This window comes from Ambystoma mexicanum, chromosome 8, assembly GCF_040938575.1.
Source record: "Ambystoma mexicanum isolate Mex_15411 chromosome 8, UKY_AmexF1_1, whole genome shotgun sequence".
Taxonomy (NCBI): domain Eukaryota; kingdom Metazoa; phylum Chordata; class Amphibia; order Caudata; family Ambystomatidae; genus Ambystoma; species Ambystoma mexicanum.
Genome location: NC_090929.1, coordinates 104,043,721 through 104,069,381, shown reverse-complemented (window position 1 = coordinate 104,069,381; position 25,661 = coordinate 104,043,721). Strand labels below are relative to the sequence as shown.

General features: G+C 46.7%; 1 protein-coding gene across 8 annotated transcripts in view; it reads left to right on the top strand.

Moving 5' to 3' along the window:
• The window catches only part of PBX3 (PBX homeobox 3), a 325,178-nt gene that overhangs the window by 246,381 nt on the left and 53,136 nt on the right, over nucleotides 1-25,661 (top strand). For 7 of the 8 annotated variants that reach the window (XR_011268488.1, XR_011268487.1, XM_069609398.1 and 4 more), the window contains 2 exons: nucleotides 1,521-1,765; nucleotides 16,700-16,890. Coding sequence is in view for 6 of the 8 variants with exons in the window: in XM_069609398.1 (XP_069465499.1) it covers nucleotides 1,521-1,765; nucleotides 16,700-16,890 (436 nt within the window). In the remaining 2 variants the exon portion in view is untranslated. Of the gene's footprint in view, nucleotides 1-1,520; nucleotides 1,766-16,699; nucleotides 16,891-17,114; nucleotides 17,130-25,661 lie in introns of all 8 variants that reach the window. The other variant, XM_069609396.1, reaches the window with a different exon arrangement.

Here is a 25,661-nt window from a genome sequence, read left to right as displayed (position 1 = left end):
TTCGGTGTAATGGGAGTCAGTGGTTGCAGGGTGTCCCCTGCTTCCATCAGATGGATAGTAGGGAACAAGAAAGAAAAAGAAAAAAAAAGAAAAGGACCTTGCAGTGCCAGCACCGACCCACGTAAGTAGGTTGGAAATGACGTCGCAGGGCTAGAGGGGAGTCAGCGGCACGCACATTAGTGCGCCACCGAAAAGGTAAGTAGGTTGGGTGTGCGGAGTGGGTAGGGGGGTGCAGGGTAGAAGTGTTCTATGCGATCACTGCTCCTCGCCGTAATGGAAGTCAGCATTTTCAGAGTCGACATGTACGGCGGCGCAGTGATCACATGGATCCGGTTCTCATTGGTGCATCAGCAAAGGAGATATTGACATCATCATGGGTACCATGAAGACAGCTGTTAAAATACAATATTTATGAGAAGTTGCTCAGTTCAGCTGGTTTTTCCAGGCTTCCTAAAGTGCTCATTCAGTTCTCAAAATGTCACCCAGCTTTTGCTGGGGTTTGCAGGGCACCTCCCACACAAGTTGCTCAGATGTACATCATGTAGAGTTCTGAGGACACCAAAAGGGTTAAAATGGTGGCTTGGTCTTCCAAGCGTCCCCTCCATTGAGCAGAATGTTGATTACATAGCAATCTCCAGATTTCAGGCTATTGATCAAAGTATGGCTTATCAATAGTTCTCCAAACTATTCCCTGTATTCCCTCCTCTATGTTCCCTTCCTCCGCTCTTGCTCTGCAGTCTCCACTCTTGCTTTCCATCCACTCTACAGCCTAGTTGTTCCCCCCCAGAGGGCTCCTCGCACCCTCTCAATAGAGTGGGTGCCTATACCGCCTTTCTGCTATATTCCTCAGACCTCCATAGTGACTGATCCCCGAACAGAGTTGGTTTACACCGTCTCACAAAGTCTCCTCTTTTTCACTCTGACATTATACCCCTTGCTGCAGCAACCCCAGACCCCGAATCCTACTACGTGTTCTAATGCTGCGTGTCTTCCCAGAACTCTTACGGTCAAAGCTTTACTCATGAAAGGGAGCCCTTGTTTCTGGTGCCAAGGTTTAAAGGGATTCTGTGCTACTTATCTATACACATATTTTGGTAGCTGCCATCTTGGAAACAAGTGCTTCACTCGGTTACACGCAATTATAACTAATGAAATAATAACTAATGAAAAAATAGCAAATAAAAAACAACTTGTTCCAAAATAACATATTTCTTTTTTGTTGTTTTGGGGAGCAATCCACCCCGAAATCCCTCCCTTTTTTAAATAACAGTTTCCCCCCACCCAAAAAACACTATTCCCTCTCACATACCCATTTTTAGTTTTTTCCAGAACAAGTTATTTTGGTATTAGTTGTTTTTTCCTTCGTTATTTTTTCCTTCGCTGTTTTGTATTTGATATAATTACTGCATACCGTATCACTCTATTTGAAATTCATAAAGGCTCAATGATATGTCTTCTTCTGTACCTAGCATGTTGTATGTTAGTCTAGTCTAAGGTCCCATGTCTCTTTTGTCTTGAAGGCCTCAGCATCCGAGGGGCACAGGAAGAAGACCCCCCAGACCCGCAGCTAATGAGACTGGACAATATGCTTTTGGCGGAGGGAGTTTCGGGACCGGAGAAAGGTGGCGGCTCGGCGGCGGCGGCGGCGGCAGCAGCAGCGGCTTCCGGAGGCTCGTCGGATAACTCTATCGAACATTCCGATTACAGAGCCAAACTGACGCAGATTAGACAGATATACCACACAGAGCTGGAAAAATACGAGCAGGTCAGACGCGTTGCCCGCGTGGCATTTCTACACCCTGTCAAATGCCATTGGCTTTAAAGAGCCTGGAGAGGGAAGTGTGCACTCGGTTGTCAGATAAATAACTGGTCTCTATAAAGATTTGTCTTTGATTCCCATAACATCAATTTTGAGTGCAATGTGTGCCTTTGTGCTGTTTTGTTTGTCACTCTGCACTGCCAACAATTACCCTTATTCACAGAGCGGTGCAAAGTGTATTTTTGCAGCGCAAAGCCACTTTGCACTGCATAACTATTCTTTGCACTGTGAATTAGGACCATTAAGCGCAGTGCAAAGAGTACTTTTGCAGTGCAAATCGTATTTGCACTGCAAAAATACACTTTGCACCGCTCTGTGAATCAGGGTGTTCGTTGGCAAAAATACACTTTGCACCGCTCTGTGAATCAGGGTGTTTGTTGGCAGTTTGCACCGTGCTAAAAATTGCATGCATCGGGCACTAAGAGGCAGGCAGTCTTTGCAGGTTGTTGGTCATGCTCGTTGGAAGTTGCACCCTGTGATGTGGACACACTATTTGTTCCTCATGGATGTTTGGGCGCCTTATCTTTGTGTTACTTTGTTAGCTAAATTGTGGTGCATTCTTTGCAAAGTGTGGTTGTCCCAGAATTCGCGGTAAGCAATGATACACTATACTTGAAGTCAGATACAGCACATAAACATATTGCTAATAACCTGCACATGTGAAGACATAGGGTCTGATTCACGAAGCATGTTCCCCATTGAAAAATGCTTTGTGAATCAGGCCCTCAGAGTCACTTATTGCAACTGCACGTCTATTGCACTCTGCACGGCTTTTTAATAATCACGCGGCGTTCACCACACAGCAACAGGGATATAATTGCACATGCCAGGGACCTTGGGAATGCAACGATTCAAAAAAAGCATTAAGCTGTCATTCAAGGTGACATCATATATGTTCTATACCTGGAACACTGCGTAAAAACACATGACATGGCGTAAACCACATTAGGCCTTGCCTGAAAGCTCAGGTTTCAAGGGGCACAACATAGTCTGGGTGGGTGTCGGTGGATAGCTAATGAGTTAAGTGATGGTCTCTGACACTGGGGCAGCCTGCACTTTGCAAGATGGAATCCTGTGGAACGTCTGACTCAGTATATTATCTTGATATATTGAGTACCATCACATTAGAGTAATGATGACACCTGTTATTACAGTGCTTAGAAGTGGGAGGAATCTGGCATAAAACACTATTTAAGAACATAAATCAGTATTTTTACTAGGGAATATCACAACTTCATCTGCATGTCACATTGAACGCTATTTAATTTTCTGCGCCCCTCTATGTACAGATGAAATTCTTGATGTTCACCCATTTACACTGATTTCGTATAAACCCCTACAGATGAAATGAATATGTCAAAAGAGCCGGGATTCACATAGACCTAGAGCCGGCTGTAGCGTTCACATAGCAGTTACCGGGATTCACTTAGACCTAGAGTGGGAAATAGCACCCGGATTCACTTAGACCTAGAGTGGGCTATAGCACCAGGATTCACTTAGACCTAGAGTGGCTATAGCACCAGGATTCACTTAGACCTAGAGTGGGAAATAGCACCCGGATTCACTTAGACCTAGAGTGGGCTATAGCACCAGGATCCACTTAGACCTAGAGTGGCTATAGCACCAGGATTCACTTAGACCTAGAGTGGGAAATAGCACCCGGATTCACTTAGACCTAGAGTGGGCTATAGCACCAGGATTCACTTAGACCTAGAGTGGGAAATAGCACCCGGATTCACTTAGACCTAGAGTGGGCTATAGCACCAGGATTCACTTAGACCTAGAGTGGCTATAGCACCAGGATTCACTTAGACCTAGAGTGGGAAATAGCACCCGGATTCACTTAGACCTAGAGTGGGCTATAGCACCAGGATTCACTTAGACCTAGAGTGGGCTATAGCACCGGGATCCACTTAGACCTAGAGTGGCTATAGCACCAGGATTCACTTAGACCTAGAGTGGGAAATAGCACCCGGATTCACTTAGACCTAGAGTGGGCTATAGCACCAGGATTCACTTAGACCTAGAGTGGGCTATAGCACCAGGATTCACTTAGACATAGAGTAGGCTGTAGCACCAAGATTCACTTAGACCTAGAGTGGGCTATAGCATCAGGATTCACTTAGACCTACAGTGGGCTGTAGCACCAGGATTCACTTAGACCTAGAGTGGGCTATAACACCAGGATTCACTTAGACTTAGAGTGGGTTGTAGCAGTTACATAGTAGTGACCAAGATTCACTTAGACCTTGAGTGGGCTATAGCACCAGGATTCACTTAGACCTAGAGTGGGCTATAGCACCAGGATTCACTTAGACTTAGAGTGGGTTGTAGTATTCACATAGTAGTGACCAAGATTCACTTAGACCTTGAGTGGGCTATAGCACCAGGATTTACCTAGACCTAGAGTGGGCTATAGCACCAGGATTTTCTTAGACCTAGAGTGGGCTGTAGCACCAAGATTCACTTAGACCTAGAGTGTGCTATAGCACCAGGATTCACTTAGACTTAGAGTGGGTTGTAGCATTCACATAGCAGTGACCAAGATTCACTTTGACCTTGAGTGGGCTATAGCACCAGGATTCAATTAGACTTAGAGTGGGTTGTAGAATTCACATAGCAGTGACCAAGATTCACTTAGACCTAGAGTTGGCTATAGCACCAGGATTCAATTAGACCTAGAGTGGGCTGTAGCACCAGGATTCACTTAGACCTAGAGTTGCCTGTAGTGTTCACATAGAAGTTACCGGGATTCTCATAGATCTAGAGTGGGCTTTATCACCAGGATTCACTTAGACCTAGAGTGGCTATAGCACCAGGATTCACTTAGACTTAGAGTGGGTTGTACCATTCACATAGCAGTGACCAGGATTCACTTAGACCTAGAGTGGGCTATAGCACCAGGATTCACTTAGACTTAGAGTGGGTTGTACCATTCACATAGCAGTGACCAGGATTCACTTAGACCTAGAGTGGGCTATAGCACCAGGATTCACTTAGACTTAGAGTGGGTTGTACCATTCACATAGCAGTGACCAGGATTCACTTAGACCTAGAGTGGGCTATAGCACCAGGATTCACTTAGACCTAGAGTGGGCTATAGCACCTTGATTCACTTAGACCTAGAGTGGGCTATAGCACCAGGATTCACTTAGACTTAGAGTGGGTTGTACCATTCACATAGCAGTGACCAGGATTCACTTAGACCTAGAGTGGGCTATAGCACCAGGATTCACTTAGACCTACAGTGGGCTGTAGCACCAGGATTCACTTAGACCTAGAGTGGGCTGTAACACCAGGATTCACTTAGACCTAGAGTGGCTATAGCACCAGGATTCACTTAGACTTAGAGTGGGTTGTACCATTCACATAGCAGTGACCAGGATTCACTTAGACCTAGAGTGGGCTGTAACACCAGGATTCACTTAGACCTAGAGTGGCTATAGCACCAGGATTCACTTAGACTTAGAGTGGGTTGTACCATTCACATAGCAGTGACCAGGATTCACTTAGACCTAGAGTGGCTATAGCACCAGGATTCACTTAGACCTAGAGTGGGCTGTAACACCAGGATTCACTTAGACCTAGAGTGGCTATAGCACCAGGATTCACTTAGACCTAGAGTGGGCTATAGCATCAGGATTCACTTAGACCTACAGTGGGCTGTAGCACCAGGATTCACTTAGACCTAGAGTGGGCTGTAACACCAGGATTCACTTAGACCTAGAGTGGCTATAGCACCAGGATTCACTTAGACTTAGAGTGGGTTGTACCATTCACATAGCAGTGACCAGGATTCACTTAGACCTAGAGTGGGCTGTAACACCAGGATTCACTTAGACCTAGAGTGGCTATAGCACCAGGATTCACTTAGACTTAGAGTGGGTTGTACCATTCACATAGCAGTGACCAGGATTCACTTAGACCTAGAGTGGCTATAGCACCAGGATTCACTTAGACCTAGAGTGGGCTGTAACACCAGGATTCACTTAGACCTAGAGTGGCTATAGCACCAGGATTCACTTAGACCTACAGTGGGCTATAGCACCAGGATTCACTTAGACCTAGAGTGGGCTATAGCACCAGGATTCACTTAGACCTACAGTGGGCTGTAGCACCAGGATTCACTTAGACCTAGAGTGGGCTGTAACACCAGGATTCACTTAGACCTAGAGTGGCTATAGCACCAGGATTCACTTAGACCTAGAGTGGCTATAGCATCAGGATTCACTTAGACCTACAGTGGGCTGTAGCACCAGGATTCACTTAGACCTAGAGTGGCTATAGCACCAGGATTCACTTAGACCTAGAGTGGGCTATAGCATCAGGATTCACTTAGACCTACAGTGGGCTGTAGCACCAGGATTCACTTAGACCTAGAGTGGGCTGTAACACCAGGATTCACTTAGACCTAGAGTGGCTATAGCACCAGGATTCACTTAGACTTAGAGTGGGTTGTACCATTCACATAGCAGTGACCAGGATTCACTTAGACCTAGAGTGGGCTGTAACACCAGGATTCACTTAGACCTAGAGTGGCTATAGCACCAGGATTCACTTAGACTTAGAGTGGGTTGTACCATTCACATAGCAGTGACCAGGATTCACTTAGACCTAGAGTGGCTATAGCACCAGGATTCACTTAGACCTAGAGTGGGCTGTAACACCAGGATTCACTTAGACCTAGAGTGGCTATAGCACCAGGATTCACTTAGACCTACAGTGGGCTATAGCACCAGGATTCACTTAGACCTAGAGTGGGCTATAGCACCAGGATTCACTTAGACCTACAGTGGGCTGTAGCACCAGGATTCACTTAGACCTAGAGTGGGCTGTAACACCAGGATTCACTTAGACCTAGAGTGGCTATAGCACCAGGATTCACTTAGACTTAGAGTGGGTTGTACCATTCACATAGCAGTGACCAGGATTCACTTAGACCTAGAGTGGGCTGTAACACCAGGATTCACTTAGACCTAGAGTGGCTATAGCACCAGGATTCACTTAGACTTAGAGTGGGTTGTACCATTCACATAGCAGTGACCAGGATTCACTTAGACCTAGAGTGGGCTATAGCACCAGGATTCACTTAGACCTAGAGTTGCCTGTAGCGTTCACATAGAAGTTACGTGGAGTATATTAATAAAGAAGCTATCAGGAGTTAGTCGGATTTGTGCCTCACGTAGACCTAGAGTGGCCTATTTGATTCACAAAGAAGGTACCAGGAGTAAGTCAGATTAACCCTTCGCTATAGCCGAGAGCAGGCTATTTTATTCATTTCTCTGTGTAACTCTGACCTACACCTGACTTACTATTGCTACTAGTAGTAAATCGGAAGTACGATTCGTTCCTGCTTTACATTTCCTTTTCAGGTTTACGTCAAAGGTGAGACAGACCTCCTCCTGGTGACCTCTTTGGGGATAAGGCCCTAGGTATTTAAGTGATAATGCCGACAGAGGTGGAGCATTTATGATCCACACAATGCACATACTTTGCTTGTGTAAGGCTGTCTACTATTTACTTTTACGCACCAGTGATGCCACATCATGTGTTTGCGGGTGTTTGCGGCCTGCGGTCCAGGGACCCAGTGCACACCCTGTGGTGCACTGATGCCCACTCTCTTGACTACACCTGCCTGAAAACGTGGCATTGCAACGCGTCGACACGCCTCAAAGGACAAGTGAGCAGTGGAAGGTGCACACGCCGTGATACCTCTGGGTCTGGGCGTTACATAAATGCAATAAATAAATAAATAAATGTCAGCACTATATAAACCACCAGAACAAACAGACCTTTGAGAAGAATGACACAAATTGACCGTAGCGTGCAATCTCGTGCAGGAATATTTTTACAACCCAGTTTACAAAACAGGGTTCTGGCAACATGCACATTTTTTGTCCGGATAAAAGGACGCCACCTTTTAAAGGAAGCCTGCAGAGGAACAGAGACTCCGTTCCCAGGAGTGCCTTCCAAGGGATCCAGGCGACCGTGTAAATGGGGCAGTAATTTCCTCTCAGCAGAATAAAGAAAATGGCTTCTCTTTGCCTAAAGAGCCCGCATCTTTCTTAAGAGTGTACCAGGAATTTAATTATCTAAATGTAAATACTTAGCGAATTTTACTTAGAGTAATGAGCTAAAGTGCTCAGCACATAAAGGGGGCGCTCTAATTAATCATGTACGAGCGGCTGATTTCAAGAACGGCCCTGCGAATTCTGCAACTCCTGGGCTCATGCCAACTTGCTAATCAGCGCGGCTTCACTTAATAAGTTAGGAGACATGCAGCCAATTTTATCGGTGAAAAATATGAGTTTTAAGATGAAGAAAACTTCTTAAGCGCTCAACATACCCCCAATTCGCCAGCCAAACCGATTGCCCACCACCGACTGAAATGTGACTTAATTCATGACATAAGATTGCACACTAAGTACACAAAACTGGGAGGGTTTGAGTGAATCTGTTTTTTAATCAAGACATTAGCAGTGCCATTACTGTTTGATGACTATGATTTCCAGCAGCTGGCTAGGCTGGGTATGCAGAAGAAACATCCCCGCTCTTTGCAAGTCTAGATGGTGCGGCCATTAAAGTGGGACGGATGACTTTGCGATGACTTCGCGACATCTGCTTCGATGATAATCGAAGCGCTTCTGGGTGGCACAAATGAAAGGCATTGCTCATAAAGAGCAACTACTCTGCTTTTTGCTCAAAACAGAAAATCTGTCCTTCCTCCTCCTGTGCTTTTCGAAGCCAGGCTCAGGGACATCGAGCTGTCTGTGTAACATTTAGACAGAAGAGGCCATTTCAGCTACAAAGCTGAGCATACCACCGAGCCGCCCGGTCGCGTTTCTTGGAAGTTCACCTCCAGTTCAGAGACACTTAGCAATGCATTGTGGGTATGCAAATAAGCTGAAAAGCATGCTTTGTTGCTCCAGGAAATTGTCTTTTACAGGTGCTATTTTCTGCATAGTTTTATCAACCCGAGACAGCTACTTAGCCTGCAGAAAGGAGCATAAGGCAATCACCGCCATTAGGGAAATCATCATAGTTTGACACCCAGCTTCTTCTACTTAGAGGTTTCTTTGGGTGACCCCCATTACAACATTTGACAATGTGTGCCTGCCTTCATTCTTTTTACAGTCTCATCTCCCCTTGCAACAGTGCCATTCCTCCATGCAAGTTCAAAAGCCCAATTAGAATTCATAGGTAAATCCAATCAAAAAGCCAATTAAAACCTTTCTCTGATTAAAAGGCGTGGTAAACCCACTCGACCCGCCATTGGTGCAAGTCGTTACCACTCTGGTTTAAGATAACTACACATTTTATGATTGCAAACTCTGTTCAACAATGCATGTCTGCAACCTACTTCATACTATATAGTTAGTGGACAGGCCTATTGGAGCAAGTTTAGATAACCCTGTCAATGCTAGGGTGGCTTTAAGACTGCCTGAAAAAAAAAACCTGTTACCTGAAATGTCAGAGTAGAATATGCCATTTCAGCTATCTAGACACATGTGCCACAGTGCCACCCAGTATCCATCCCTGGAAGTTAACCTCCAGTTCAGAGCCACTGAGCAATGCATTGTGGGTATGCAAATTAGCTGAAAAGCATGCATTTTTGCTCCGGAAGTTGTCTTTGTCTTATTGGGAAGCACTATTAAAAGCATGCCTATTCCCAAATTGAGCATTGGCTGAAACACATGTTTTGCATTCCTTTAAGTGCCGTGAAATGGATTTTAAAGCTGACTGGTCAAGAGCTCCATGGCTCACATTTGCTGTTGGTTGTCCGGTTGCTAGCACTTCCAATCTGCCCCAATGAGGGTAATCCTGATGAGCCAGTGCCCTGAGGGAGATCGGGTCTTGCAGGGCAGTTTGGATCTGTGGCATCTCAATGAAAGCCATCACACCTCACTTCCAGATCATTGCAGCCCACCCATTGCAAGCCATCATACCTCACTCCCAGGTCATTGCCCACTGCACGCCATCATGCCTCACTCCCAGCTCATTGCAGCCTGCCAATTGCAAACCATCACACCTCACTCCCAGCTCATTGCAGCCTTCCCATTGCAAGCCATCACACCTCACTGCCAGCTCATTGCCCACTGCACGCCATCATGCCTCACTCCCAGCTCATTGCAGCCCGCCAATTGCAAGCCATCACACCTCACTCCCAGCTCATTGCAGCCCGCCAATTGCACGCCATCACACCTCACTCCCAGCTCATTGCAGCCCTCCCATTACAAGCCATTACACCTCACTCCCAGCTCATTGCCCACTGCACGCCATCACGCCTCACTTCCAGCTCATTGCAGCCCTCCCATTGCAAGCCATCACTCCTCACTCCCAGCTCATTGCAGCCCTCCCATTACAAGCCATCACTCCTCACTCCCAGCTCATTGCCCACTGCACGCCATCACGCCTCACTCCCAGCTCATTGCAGCCCGCCAATTCCAAGCCATCACACCTCACTCCCAGCTCATTGCAGCCCTCCCATTACAAGCCATTACACCTCACTCCCAGCTCATTGCAGCCTGCCAATTGCACGCCATCACACCTCACTCCCAGCTCATTGCAGCCCCCCCATTACAAGCCATTACACCTCACTCCCAGCTCATTGCCCACTGCACGCCATCACGCCTCACTTCCAGCTCATTGCAGCCCTCCCATTGCAAGCCATCACTCCTCACTCCCAGCTCATTGCAGCCCTCCCATTGCAAGCCATCACAGCTCACTGCCAGCTCATTGCAGCCCGCCAATTGCACGCCATCACACCTTACTCCCAGCTCATTGCAGCCCTCCCATTACAAGCCATTACACCTCACTGCCAGCTCATTGCAGCCCGCCAATTGCACGCCATCACACCTTACTCCCAGCTCATTGCAGCCCTCCCATTACAAGCCATTACACCTCACTGCCAGCTCATTACCCATTGCAAGCTATCAAACCTCACTCCCAGTTCACTGCCCATTGCAAGCCATTGCACCTCACTCCCAGCTCATTGAAGCCCTCCCGTTGCAAGCCATCACACCTCACTGCCAGCTCATTGCCCATTGCAAGCCATCACACCTCACTTCCAGCCCATTGCAGCCCTCCCATTGGAAGCCATCGTCCTTCTCTCCCTGCTCATTGCAGCCCTCCCATTGCATGCCATCACACCTCACTGCCAGCTCATTGCCCATTGCAAGCCCTCACACCTCACGCCCAGCTCATTGCAGCCCGCCAATTGCAAGCCATCACACCTCACTCCCAGCTCATTGCAGCCTTCCCATTGCATGCCATCACACCTCACTGCCAGCTCATTGCCCATTGCAAGCCATCACACCTCACTCCCAGCTCATTGCAGCCCTCCCTTTGCATGCCATCACACTTCACTGCCAGCTCATTGCCCATTGCAAGCCATCACACCTCACTCCCTGCTCATTGTGCATAGATCAGGCCACTGCCAGGAGGTTGCGCATAGATGAAGCCACTGCCAGGAGGTTGAGAATAGATCAGCCACCGCCAGGAGGTTGCGCATAGATCAAGCCACTGCCAGGAGGTTGAGAATAGATCAGGCCACTGCCAGGAGGTTGCGCATAGATGAAGCCACGGCCAGGAGGTTGAGAATAGATCAGCCACCGCCAGGAGGTTGCGCATAGATGAAGCCACTGCCAGGAGGTTGAGAATAGATCAGCCACCGCCAGGAGGTTGCGCATAGATCAAGCCACTGCCAGGAGGTTGAGAATAGATCAGCCACCGCCAGGAGGTTGTGCATAGATGAAGCCACTGCCAGGAGGTTGAGAATAGATCAGGCCACTGCCAGGAGGTTGCGCATAGATGAAGCCACTGCCAGGAGGTTGTGCATAGATGAAGCCAACGCCAGGAGGTTGTGCATAGATCAAAACACCACCAGGGCGATTGGTAGTTGCAGGTTGAAAATATCGAATGCATTTGGCCTCTGCAGTAGCAGTGCCATGTACAGATTAAAGATACACTGAAAGTTTTAAAATACTCCTCTCTAAAGCTAGCATTAGAACAGCATTTGAAGTTATTGTGTGTCCACAGGCTAGGATGCTTCTATAGACCAGAAGGGACGAAATGCAGGCCAGACCAGCCATATTCTCGAACAATCTGGACCATTTAGATGCCAAACTGCACTGCAATGCTGTCAGTTTTGACCAACCACTGTACTGCTCCAACATGCTCTAAAATGCACTGTCAGCCGCACATTTGCCCAAAGTTTGCACCCCAAGTACTTCTGCATTGGTGCATCGCAGACATGCGTGCATCGTGAATCATATTGTTTTAGCACCCAGTCCTATTTTTTGTCCCAGGCTAACCCTGCGTGCCTATTTCTAATGCAAAGAACCTCCAGTAAGGATGCGTCATCCGAGCGTGCACAGACATCTTAAATAGTTCATTATGTTACGATGACTTACTACAAGACAAAACATGCCCCAAAAGCAACATAAAAAGGACGAAAAGTCTTCCCTCAAACTCCCCCTAGTGAGTGACTTCATCACGAATGCACAGACTAACAGACAGCACACTCAAGTATTCACCTGACCGCTGCCACGAAACATGCTGTTACTTTATTCCTATATTCTTCTTAAGCCCCACCCCTCCCCACATTAGTCGCCGGCCCCCTTCTTCAGAGGTGCAACCATCACCTGTATGCCTCCTGAGCAGTGGTCGAAGTGTACGAAAAGAAGTAGTGGAACTATGTTCCCTACTGGCCTGCACCGCTCCCCACAGAGCCCATTGCCGCGCCCCCTCCCATGCACAATAAAAACCCCAAAACACATGTGCCTGCTCTTTAAGGAAACGTTCTGTGCAGTGCACTGAAGGTGCAAGTTTCAACTTCTTCCTACACTGTTATTTTAAAACGAAACCGTTCCGGAACGGTTTCTTTTAAAAACAAAAGTATAGGAACGGTAAAACTTAATTAAAAGAAGTAGAGGAGCACCGCTACCGGCCGCTCCCGCCCACTCGACCATTGCCCCTGAGGATGGCACAAGGCCACACGAGGCACACTCCGATCACCATAACGTAAGTGGTGTACATTCACCCTCCAACAGTTCCGCATGTTGAAGACCGAGCCTAAAGAAGACTGATTGTTTTTGATCGTTTTTGTGCGGCCCTCAATTTGCTGAAATATCACATTACATAACCCCCAAACCACCCCTCTTCCCTCTCCATCCGTCCCACTTCTCCCACACTGGCAAGGTTTTTTGTAGAATTGGGGGGCATTTAGGAGGGTTGTTTATCCCCTGGTCCTCCATTTCCTCCCTCTCCGCGCCCCTTCCACACCAAAAGCCTTTATCCAATCCCACTTCCCACCACAAAGAAAATAACAAGCATTCAAACACACACATACTTACAGTTACCTGTACCCCGCCTCCTCCCCAAATATTACTCACACACACAAACACACACACCTACCCAGACACACACATCACTTACAAAAACAAAAGAATTACCTGGACCCCAGCGACTTCCCTCTTCCGGCTTTGCCATGCCTGTCAACCCCTGCATGCACTTACTTGTGTGTGTCGCAGTAGCTGACGGTTCGATTCAGAAAGGTGGCTCGGAGCGGTCTCTGAGTGGTCTTTCTAGATCGGTCTTTGAAGAAATCGATTTTATAAAATCAATTTCTTCTCTTAATACCCGCTCTGACATCTCATAGCTGAAATAGCAGATGTTTACTGCTACCCAGCGTAATGGCTCTCATTGTTTTGACCTTGGAAGGATGAATAGCTGAGTGGATCTGCTGGGGTTGGAACCTGTGCCCACGAGGTCAAAAACAGATCCCTTTAGTGGATACGTTAGTCCACTGATCCACAGATCAGCAAAGATGGCCGAACATCTCAGCAAAGATGGCCGAACATCTCAGCAAAGATGGCCGAACATCTCTCAGCTGTGCAGCAAAGAAACTCAAGACTAAAGTTCAGGGAGTAACCAGTCACAGGATTAGTTTATTATTCATTACAACGCACCAGAAGAGTAGCCCCGTCCGATCAACTGACCTTCCAAAGTAGCCCCCCGTCTGACCAACTGACCCTCCAAACTATCCCCGTCCAACCAACTAACCCTCCAAGAAAGGAATACAGACCCTTTTTTATACACTTCAGGTGGACTTACTAACAGTGACCCTTTCATTACGTCATGCCTATGACCTTGCTTATGGACCCCTTATCAGAGTGAGAACTGTCGACTCCTTGCATGCCTCTGACTGGCATGTAACATGACTCGCTTCTCGCCTGGCATCTTGGACTCAGGAATGAACATCAGTGTTGCTAGTGCTGTAAGTGGGCTGAGGTTAGCTGAGGCAGAGCACCGGTAGGCTCTGAAAATTGTGTTTGAGACGTGGCCCTGCCGGGGCTCCTTAAAGTCCCCTGCTATCCCCAGCCGATAGAAGCCAAGGCTTTTTTTCTAAAGCCCGAAGCTCTAGTCTATAAGCGAGCACTTCTGACTTTAGAAAAAGCCTCACTTGCCTTTTCATTGTGTCGCCGACCTCCCGCCGGAGACCTCTTTTGTTTGAAATGTAGGCATCATCACCCTTGTGCACCAGGTGCGATGATGATCAGCGATGCAAAGTGGTGCCTGGTAGGGGTTCGGTGCTGCAATTAAGCGGCAACACTTACCTGATCTGAATGGTGCGTGTAGGCCTCTCCCCTTTTGCAAAATCGACTGCACCATCCGTCTGGTCTCATTCAGTCTGCTCCGATTCTCCTACGCTACGTCCCTTTATGCTCGACGCGTCACCATCATCACGATTAGTTGCAAACACTTTTTGGATAGTCATAGGGGCAAGAACATACCTGCCATTCTGGCTGTCCTGCAGACAGGGAGTAATGACAACCAATTCTGTGCACCCCACCGCCTGAGTGGACAGGGCAGCGAAAGTCTGTTGAGCTTGGCCTCAACCAGTACGAATGAAATGCATGTTAACCTGTCACACGCCACCCAGTCAAGGCCTATCGATATCTTGAGGATGGACACAGTAATGCATTTCTTTTGCTCACAGCAATGTTATTTAAATGTCATTTAAACATTGCATGCACTAGTGAAACAGTATTTACTTCCTGTATAAGCACCTAACAAGCAAACAATAAATAAATAAATAGTAGGCACTGTGATATAACTTGTTTCTCACTCTTGATTTGAGGTGAACAAGTGACGTTGCTCAGGGCAATTAAGTTTTAAGGCATACGTGCCACCCCCTCCTCCTCCATAACCCCTTTGTTGTGCTGAAAGTAGTGTTGTAAAAGAGCACATGCTCTTGTAAGCACTGTAATGTCCCCTGCATTTCACTGCTCTGCGTGAATCAAGAAAGTGCAAGACTTGGGTCAAAGTGTACAAAGAAAGTATATTTGAAGCCTACGCCCAACAATTAGTAACTGACTAAACTCTGACTCTCTGAAATGACTTTGCTAGTCACTATTGTTTTAGTGACTTCCTAATACCCTACCACCTTGGCCTGTTTTATGTTTCTCGTTGTCTGTCCATGTGAGCGTCCTGAGACCCTTGGGTTGCGCTATATAAGAACTGATTTAGTTAGTTATTTCTATCCTCCCTGCCCCCTTTCCTCCACCGGCCGCCCCCACTGTCAACGCTATACCTGGGTCCTGCCTCTACTCCACTTAATCCTCCAACACTGTGTTTTACAATTGCACTAGCAAGCCGTAAAGACACACAGTGCAAGGAAAATGCATCTTCAATGACCCCCATTAGCTTATCATTGTAATGCACTGCTTGCGGCTTTATGTAGCCCCTACTCACACACCTCTTAAGGGATATGCCTAAGACTAAAGCCACCCCCCATTCAACCATTACCTGCACACACAGATGTGCCTGCAGCAGTTTCAAATTATTCATGCTTGAATGCAGACGCCAACCGCTGATCACTCTGGTGCAGGACGATGTGGCAGCTCAGGAGTTGAGGTTATGTTGCAAGCAGGCTGTTGAAATACACATACGCAAACAAGCACGTGCAAGGAAGCCCGAGGGGATGTGAGACCAGAGACTTCCCGCCAGGGCCCAGGTTCGAGTTCACAGTAGGGGAGAAGTGAAAAAACAAAAGTGACCTTCGCTTGCCATCCTGGAACGCTGCTCTGGGTGACAAGAAGTAAGGGAAGATGGTAGATGTTTCAAAAAATAAGAGGAACGTCCTACCCTTTAGTTCCCACCCACTTCGACCTCTGGCAAAACTGAGACGCGACGTCGCCCTGAGAAAGTATGCATTCATGGAACGAGGACGTGTAAGAAGCAGAGGATCATCACCCTGTTTATATCGAATCTTTTATATAGAAAGAACATATAGTGAATGTTTTATATTGAAAACCTTTATAGTGAATGCATTTATGAGTTCGGTAAAGGCTTAAATATTTTTGCGAAAAAAGATCGGGTGTGTTTTAGGGGTGAGAAAAGGGGGTTTACCAGGGGAACCCTCCAACAAACCCCCCCAAAAAGTGCATTCACTATAAAAGTTTTCAATATAAAATATTCGAGATATGTGCATTCAATATAAAGTATTTCGATATAAAAACATGTCACCCACAGGATCGTATAATGGCACAGGTTTCATTGTCTGCCTTGAAAGGGGCGTAATTTAACGGGAAGTATTGCTCTAGTGCTTTATTACAAATTCCCCCCCCCACAAGAAAAGTAATAAAATAGCAGAAATAAAATCTTAAGCTAGAATGCTAAATTATTCAAAGAATACAGTAAGCAGAGTCATGGGGCAAGCCCCGCTCATACTATTGCGGAATATCTGATTGCCAGAACGTTATTGCGCTTTCCATTAAAGGTGAATTATTAACATGCCCTGGAACTCTCTGCAATGTGGCCCTGTGTGTGCACTGTTATCCTGCCAGTATTTTAATGGCTGCTTTTTTTTTTCTCTAGGCATGTAATGAGTTCACAACACATGTGATGAACCTTCTGCGGGAGCAGAGCCGGACACGCCCCATCTCTCCGAAGGAGATCGAGAGGATGGTCGGGATCATCCATCGGAAGTTCAGCTCCATCCAGATGCAGCTGAAGCAGAGCACCTGTGAAGCAGTCATGATCCTGCGCTCGAGGTTTCTGGATGCCCGGTACGTGCAGTAACTCCTGCCCTGTAGCACCTAATGTGGTCCCTTCTGATGATCCTGCGCTCGAGGTTCCTGGATGCCGGTACGTGCAGTAACTCCTGCCCTGTAGCACCTAATGTGGTCCCTTCTGATGATCCTGCGCTCGAGGTACCTGGATGCCCGGTACGTGCAGTAACTCCTGCCCTGTAGCACCTAATGTGGTCCCTTCTGATGATCCTGCGCTCGAGGTTCCTGGATGCCCGGTATGTGCAGTAACTCCTGCGCCATAGCACCTAATTTGGTCTCTCCTGCCCTGTAGCGCCTAATTTGGTCCCTTCCGATGATCGAGGTTTCTGGATGCCAGGTATGTGTAATAACACCTGCCCTATAGCGCCCCCTTCGGTCCCTTCTGATGATCCTGCGATTGAGGTTTCTGGATGCCCGGTACATGCAATAACTCCTGCCCCATAGCGCCTACTTTGGTCCCTTCTGATGATCCTGAGCTCGAGGTTTCTGGATGCCCGATATATGCAATAACTCCTGCCCCATAGCGCCTAATTTGGTCCCTTCTGATGATCCTCCACTTGAGGTCTCTGGATGCCCGGTACGTGCAATAACTCCTGCCCCGTAGCGCCTAATTTGGTCCCTTCTGATAATCCTGCGCTCGAGGTTTCTAGATCCCGGGTACATGCAATAACTCCTGCCCCGTAGTGCCTAATTTGGTCCCTTCATCATGATTTTGCGGTCGAGGTTTCTGGATGCCCGGGTACATGCAATAACTCCTGCCCCGTAGCGCCTAATTTGGTCCCTTCTGATGATCCTGCGCTCGAGGTTACTGGATGCCAGGTATGTGTAACAACTCCTGCCCTATAGCGCCTAATTTGGCCCCTCCTGATGATCCTGCGATTGAGGCTTCTGGATGTCAGGTACATGCAATAACTCCAGCCCTATAGCGCCTCCTTTGGTCCCTTCTGATGATACTGTGATCAAGGTTTCTGGATGCCCGGTACATGCAATAAATCCTGCCCAATAGCTCCTCCTTACCGCTCTTCTGATGATCCTGCGATCGAGGTTTCTGGATGCCAGGTACGTGCAATAACTCCTGCTCTATTGCTCCTCCTTAGAGCCCTTCTGATAATCCTGCAATTGAGGTTTTTGTATGCCTGGTGGTACAATTACTGGTGCCCAATAGCTCCTCCTTAGGGCCCTTTTGATAATCCAGCATTCAAGGTTTCTGGATGCCCAGTATCTGCAATAACTCCTGACACCTATAGCTCTTCCATAGGGCCCTTCTGATAATCCTGCAAATAAGGTTTCTGGATGCTTGGTATGTGCAGTAACTCCTTTCCGATAGCTCCTCCTTAGGGCCCTTTTGATGATCCTGCAATAGAGGTTTCTGGATGCCAGGGACGTGCAATAACATGTGCTCTAGCTCCTTGAAGCGTTTTTGGTGCTAGATGGAATTACAAATAATGATCTCAGACCAAATAATCGGACAGACTCAAAGTATATGGTAAAGTACTACTTTATTATCAATGTAATAAAGCAGGACAAACTGGCAGACATCGGACTGATGCTTGCACACTCACTCATCAACTTGATTACATAGGGGTCTTAGACCCCAATATGCATCATCTATGACGTCATTCTATGTGGCAAAATACAAAGCCTGTCAAGGGAAGGGATTGGTTAAGGGGAACATATCTACTTATAGAACATACAAAGATTAGTACATAATTGGCTACCCCTAATCTGTAGGGCATGCCTTGAACAACCTCTAAATACGTATAGTACTGATTATAGCAGACAAAACAACAGTGGATTGGTCTATGCTACATTGCAAATGAGGATGTCCCTCAACCCCACTGGTTGGTTGGCATACTATCCCAACCTTGGACGTTTGGCTCCTTAGCAGCACAAACATGAAACAAAACTTAGGTGTTTGAATCCCATCAGACTACTCCCAATTTTCCCAATTAGTCCATCATCTCTCATCGGTAGACCATCAGCCAAAGTCTTCCGTTTGTAGTTGACCTTGTTGCCGGCTCATTCAAGGGAGTGTGAGCACACCATTAGCTTAAGGCTCTAATGAATATCCTTTGTTTTGAACTTCTGAGTCACATGTGAAGAGACCACGGATGTGTCCATTTCAGCCTTCTATTTACTGCTATTTGATTTAATTATGCAGGGTGCTGTTGCTCCTCTTGGTCTTTACAGACTTGCTCACTCTATCTCACATGAACTTTGTATATTTTTAATTGACCAGCAGTTTGGCTCTCACAGATGTTTTCTTCTTCTTGCATCTATGAAGAATGGCCCACATTCAGAGGGTATCCACGTACTCTCTTTGTTTAAAATATTATCCTTAACTCGAGGCTAACCTTGACTCATTGTCGGCTCTGGGAGCTGTTTTTCTGCGTCTCCTGCTTCTACAGCCGCGGTCTGTCTATGTGGTAGCTTGGTTAAGTTCAACGTGAGCCAGTGTCCATTTTCCTATTATGGCCGTCCTTGTCACGTTATATATTCCTCTATAGCAAGCTTGTACCTTGTGTTACTGTGTATTTACAGTCATTGGTCAGTAAGTTACTTCGTCTTCTTTAGATCCATGATAACCTTAGCATTAGATACCGGTTATTCTTAGTGCTTCAGTTACATCGTTACTTCCAAGTATTTTCATATTGTTTCAGCATAGGTTCATTTATCTTCTTTATGATATCTATTTGTCCTCGTTAGATTTCACTATAATGTCCATCCATGGTATTCATTGAGGCATTCTGATATCTTGGCAGGTGACATCTGTCCATGTAACATTCACCCCTGCAACGGCCTTCCACACTTTCAGTGCAAGGGTACATTCTGTATGGCTGTCTGAGTGCATAACGTCTCTCATACACATGCGGTATGGAAACAATACAGGAGGTCCCATTTATTGTTTTTATCCAACTGTTCCAATACGACTTTGGTGAGGGGGCAGGAACTGGCAAGATAGCCTTGACCTGCTCCTCTACAAACTCCTGCCCTATAGCTCCTCCTTTGGTCCCTTCTGATAATCTTGCGATCAAGGTTTCTGAATGCCCAGGTACATGCAATAACCCTGGCCCTATAGCTCCTCCTTTGGTCACTTCTGAAGATCCTGCGATTGATGTTTCTGGATGCCCGGTACATGCAATAACTCCTGCCCTTCAGCTCATAATTTGGTCCCTTCTTATGATGCTGCGTTCGAGGTATATGGATGCCCGGTACATGCAATAACTCCTGCCCTATACCTCCTCCTTTGAACTCGTCTGATAATACTGAACCCAAGGTTTTTGGATGTCCAGTACATGCAATAACTCCTGCCCTACAGCTCCTCCTTTGGTCCTTTATGATTCTACGATCAAGGTTTCTGGATGTCCGATACGTGCAATAACACCTGCCCTATAGCTCCAGGTAGCACAAAATACTTAGAAGTTTCATCTTGCACAAGCCATGCAGCCTTGCCCCACCCCCTCCTTGCCTGTGGGTGCTATGCAAAAGCTACACATAAAATAAGCAAATAAAGAAGAGATGTTCTAAGCTTAGCACATTCCACATCTTCTTTCAACTCACTCTCTGATTTATTATCGCCAACTTCCACTTGAAGATTTGCTGCTAGGAGTTAGAGCTACCACAAATCCCCTGATTTGACTACCAAATCCCCAGCTCCCCCATGCAGGAGTGGCCCAGAATACTCCTGGATTGACAGCTAGTACGAAGCCATGCAGTCTACCTCAATGACCTGGACATCACGACCTGGCTTGCCACCAACAAGCCGGGTCACTTTTAAGAACCTTTTCCTCAAACAGAAATACATCTAGGGGAACACAAGAGAGCTTCTGCCGTCACTCTCTCTGGATTACCGGGTCGTATTGCAGCCCGAAAGGAGGAGAGCAATTTGCAGATCAAGAGCCCTGGCTTCAATACGTGCTACATCGCAATGCGCAATGGCAAAAACCTCCTCGCCGCCGAAAGATAATTCCCTTTTTCTGACTCCTTTGTGCACCCCCCTGGCTAAGCAGGTAGCACTTTCTGACGAGTCACTTTGCAGAACTTTGTTATAAAAGTATTTGATTGAAGGATTAATATGACAACTCCTATTCTCACCCTGTGCAGTTACTATTGAGCAGGGTTCTGCAACCTTTGTCTCTGCAGATGTTTCGGACTACAATTCCCATGATATCTGGTTATTGACTACGCTGGTTAGGGATGATGGGAGTTGTATCCCACAACACTAATCAACACACACACACACAAACACACACACGCGCGCGCGCACACAGGTACACACACACACACACACACACACACACGTACACGTACACATACACACACACACACACGTACACACACACACTATAAACATACCAAGCCAGGACTATTAAGCAACCCTCCCAGCAGATATAAAAAAAACAGAACACAACATCTTACATTCAACTTGCATAACAAAGCTCTAGCCACTGCATCCGAACTCCACTGACACACAAGGTTCTCCTCTGGACATAAATGTTCCCTGACCTTGAAACAGACCTACACGCAGGACTCTGAGTACTTCCTGTCTGCTTGCATCAACACAACAGTAAAGCTGTTCTGCATTTTCCTTCTCTCACCGTTAACCAAACCCACTCCCTCTCTTTCAGATCCATCAGAGTGCCGGGGGACCTGGCAAATGGCAGTGGTGCGTGGTACAGATCCGAATAACATAACAAATAGCATGGCATAAGATATAATACTTACCTTTGTTATATTTGCAATGCATCTGGCGGAGCATTGTGACATCACCCAGAATGTATTAATTCCGTTGGAAGTATATACATATAAGCACAGATAAATAATGAACAACCTCTCCCAGCAATCCCCATGTAATCTTTTCTTAAAGTGTGCTCAGTTCCCTCAAATGAAAATGGTCCTCCATACAGAGTGCTTCGAAAAAAGAAGTCCCTTAACTAGTATATAGCGCTACATATGCAACACGTTTAATTGAATAATACGATTGTGTTTTGTGGTTGGACATTGACTATTTATTTGTAGTTCTTGTATAGCGCTACTTGCCCATAGGCTTCAAAGCACACTATGCTGGGGATGAAAGTCTTGGGCATATACCAGGAGAATTGATGCCAGGAGAATTTTTTCCCGGGAGGATAGCTCAGCCACAACGTGCTCGCCTTGGAAGCAAGATGACACGGAGCGACATGGGTTCGATCTCCACGTCCGCGCTTAGAAACCTCTGGGTATTGAGCGCGTTCTAAATACCATATCATCATGGAAGAGATCACTCCTGTATGCCCACTAGCTGGCATGGAGTCGAAAACAAACCAAACTGCTGACTTGAACTATGTTGCTCTGACTTCTCCACTCCTCTCTCTCGCAACCTCCTTCTCCCCATGGCTCTTACATTGTTCTTATTTATACATAAACATTCTGGTACTTAACGGTAATGGAAAGCATTATCTCGAGACGTTTCCTTTAAAAGGGTTATCAATCTTTTGTTAATGTGCAGAATACTAGAAGTGATTTCGATTACAGAATAGTGTACAGGGATGGAGTAGAGAGAGTTACAAGCATCTCCCACCCCTTGCTCTATCACAGGAAGAGTGCAACGCTTGTAGACTTCCCCGTTTACTCAGCGGTAAAGTGGTCTTCTGCAGGGCAGCGTCTACCATTTTGGCAGGCTCTTGGCGCTGTTGAGACTCAGCGGTGCAGTGTAACTTTCCTAAACTTTTCAGTGCCAGTGCCTCACCCTTGTGGTAAGACCATCAGGGCCTGCAAGGAGCTGGCAAAACGGAAAACAAATGCCCAAATATGAAGAAAAATAAATAAACGCGGCCCAGGTGCCCTCTCGGCACCCAAGCCGGCAACAGGGCCCGATGGGCAAAATGGAAAGAAATGCCCAAATACCAAAAGGAAAAATGGCCCTAGTGCCCTCTCCTTACCCTAGCATCAGGGCCAGATGTATTTGTCTTCATATTTGGGCATTTCTTTTTCAATTCTTCCCACGCAGCACCAGGAAAATTGAAAGAAATGCCCAAAAAAAGGAAGATAGGGCGGGGTGTGGCACCCACCTGAACCCACAGCTGCTGGCCTGCTGCACGCCTGCCTCCTGCACCGAGTGACTTCCTGTTCTGCTCCCAGCCAATCATGTTGTGGGGGGGGTGGTATAGGGGCTCACTCAGTGCAGGAGACAGGCGTGCCCGGTGCAGCAGGCCAGCAGCATGCCTGTCTCCAGGCGTGCAACAGGCCTGCGGCTTCCAGGGGTACCGGCCTGAAACAAGGGTCGGGCTGGAGCCCCAGCTTGAGCCCGGGCCGGCCTGGGCCTCTCTAGGCTCGTCCACCTCCATCCCTGATCCGTATTTTTCATTGTGTGAAACATGTTCACGCTCGAGCATGTTGCCTTCGGAGCTCAAAAGTGTTTCTTATCAGTAAAGCCCAGGAAGCACGCAGTTACGAGGGTGCTTATAGCTTTATAGGCTTGAGCGACAGCCTATTTCCTCACTTGAGCCCCAAACCCTTGATAAACGCCCTCAATTAACTACCTCTAGCTGCCATGCTTTAACAGCCAGTATAGCCTGTAAAGCTCTTGCTTCTCATGCTTGAAATGGAGCCTCTCTTATGGCAGACTCCACTGTGTGCCTGTTAACCTTCACGATGACTTCATCCCTGATATTTTGTATCCATTTTGCAGGGCTCCTCTTTTTAAAATTGAGTTCTGAACCCCCTGCCACATGTTGCCCCAAAAAGGACATTTGTCACTTCTCTAGAGGTGGAAATGTAAACAATGCAAAGGGGGATTCCACAAGTACCGGGGTGGGGGTGGGGTTTGGAGGAGGGGGCAGAATATAGTTTAAAAATGGGTGCAATTTCTTTCATGCTGCTTCTTTCCAAACTCCACACTGTACATCAAGTCCACTTTAAATCACTTCCATGGCAGTGGTGCACCCAAAATACAGTCATTTTCAGTACATTAAGGGATCCATAGACACACCCTACAGGAGAAGGCTAACGGGGTAACTCAGCATGTTAAGAGACCGTGGCTGAGATATTATATATTAATAACTGGTTCTTAATCGTATGACTTCTTTCAATTCCTTATTAAAAAAAGTGCGATAAAATGTGTGTGGCCAGAGCATGGGTTGGGCTGGTCACTTGCTTATGTTCAGGGTGAAGGTGGCGGTATTTCTGCCCCTGTAGTGAAAATCAAAAGTTGGCACCCATGATCCCAGTGTTTTATTTCCTAATAACTGCTTCCAGCACACCTAAAGCATTTATTTATGATTAAGCAGTTTGACAAGCTTATAACATCTTTATAAATGTAACCTGTGATAAAACACAAAGGAAGGGGCACAAAAATGATGGGGTATTTGTGTGGTAGTCCGACAAAAAAAGAAACACTTTTCAAAGAAAACGATTGAATGCCAGTTTAAGCAGCATTTTTAATTTTGGAAATTACATTTTTTTCATGCAAGTGTAAGGTGCACATTTGGAAAACAATAGTGTGCCCAGCATGTAGAAAACCTGCTTTTAACAGTAATGGCCCCCACTCCATTGATAGTGTTGACCCATTAGTTCCCGTAGTGTCCCTTTCAGGCCAGAAAAAAGAACACAGGCTCAGCAAATATTCAAACACGCAAATGACGGGTGTGCAGAGGAGCACAGAGTAGATTTGATCACTGAGGCCCCAGCTTCCCTTGGCAAAGCTGGGCACTCGGGAAAGCCTTGTCGGGACTGAGGCAGGCCGGGTCGGAGATCTGGGGAGACATCTGATGCCGGATCTCAAACCCGGCGAGACCTGGCCCGTTGACCAGCGATGATGCACTTCTCTTTAAAACACACACAATCATTTTCAGGTGTAGCAAATTATGCCAAGTACAAAGAGTGTGGGGGGGGGCGGCTGGAGGGCCCCTGAAAGCAGCGGAATAAGGTCAATCATTGCAAAAGGAAACAAGGTAAACACAAAACCAGCGCACGAAGCAACGAGATAAATAGTGCTCTGGGGAAAGGGTTTGTCCATTTCAGGATAAAATGGCGCCCGTAACATCGCGAGACTAACGGCGTGTCACACAGCAGGTTCGTTACGTCTCTGCACACTGCACCGAGGCGCGGGACACGTTCTCTTGCCATCCCCCAGCCGTAGGGGTATACAACTGTACCAGAACTGCTGAAAAGGCATTTTGAAAGAACCTATTTTCAGACATGCCAACATTCTAGATCCCCTGAGAGATTTCACAATAGAAATCATGAGAATGTAATTTTCCCATAGGATTGCATTGGGGTTATGATTATATTAGGCGGGAGACAGTAAAAAATAGCACTATTTTTAATGAAAAAATCAGGAGTCTCCCACCTAAATCTGAAGGGTTGGCATGTATGTATTTTGCACAAAAACAAGAACCTAAACCTAAAAACGTTCTATTGACTAGCTCTGTGCACATATAAATGAAGGAGCTACGGGGTTTCCTTTTGGCAAAGCCTTTTCTTGCGCGCGTCAAGATTCTACACAGAAGTAGCTTCTTTTTGTCTTATATTCACACTGTTGCCAGTTACCTCCAGTGTGGCCACATTTCGTGCAAGAAAAACATTGTCACTTTTCCTTGATTAGGGTCTTAGCCCAAAGTCACTGCATGAAGGTTTTCAGAGAAATGTGGTGCACACACTTTATGACATCAGTTCTTAATGGGTCCTACGCGGCTATTCCATAAAAACAGTTCAAGGTGGAAAACAAGTTTGTGTTGTATTTAAAATTGGAAATATCAGCAACACTGCACACTCTTAATTTCGTTTTT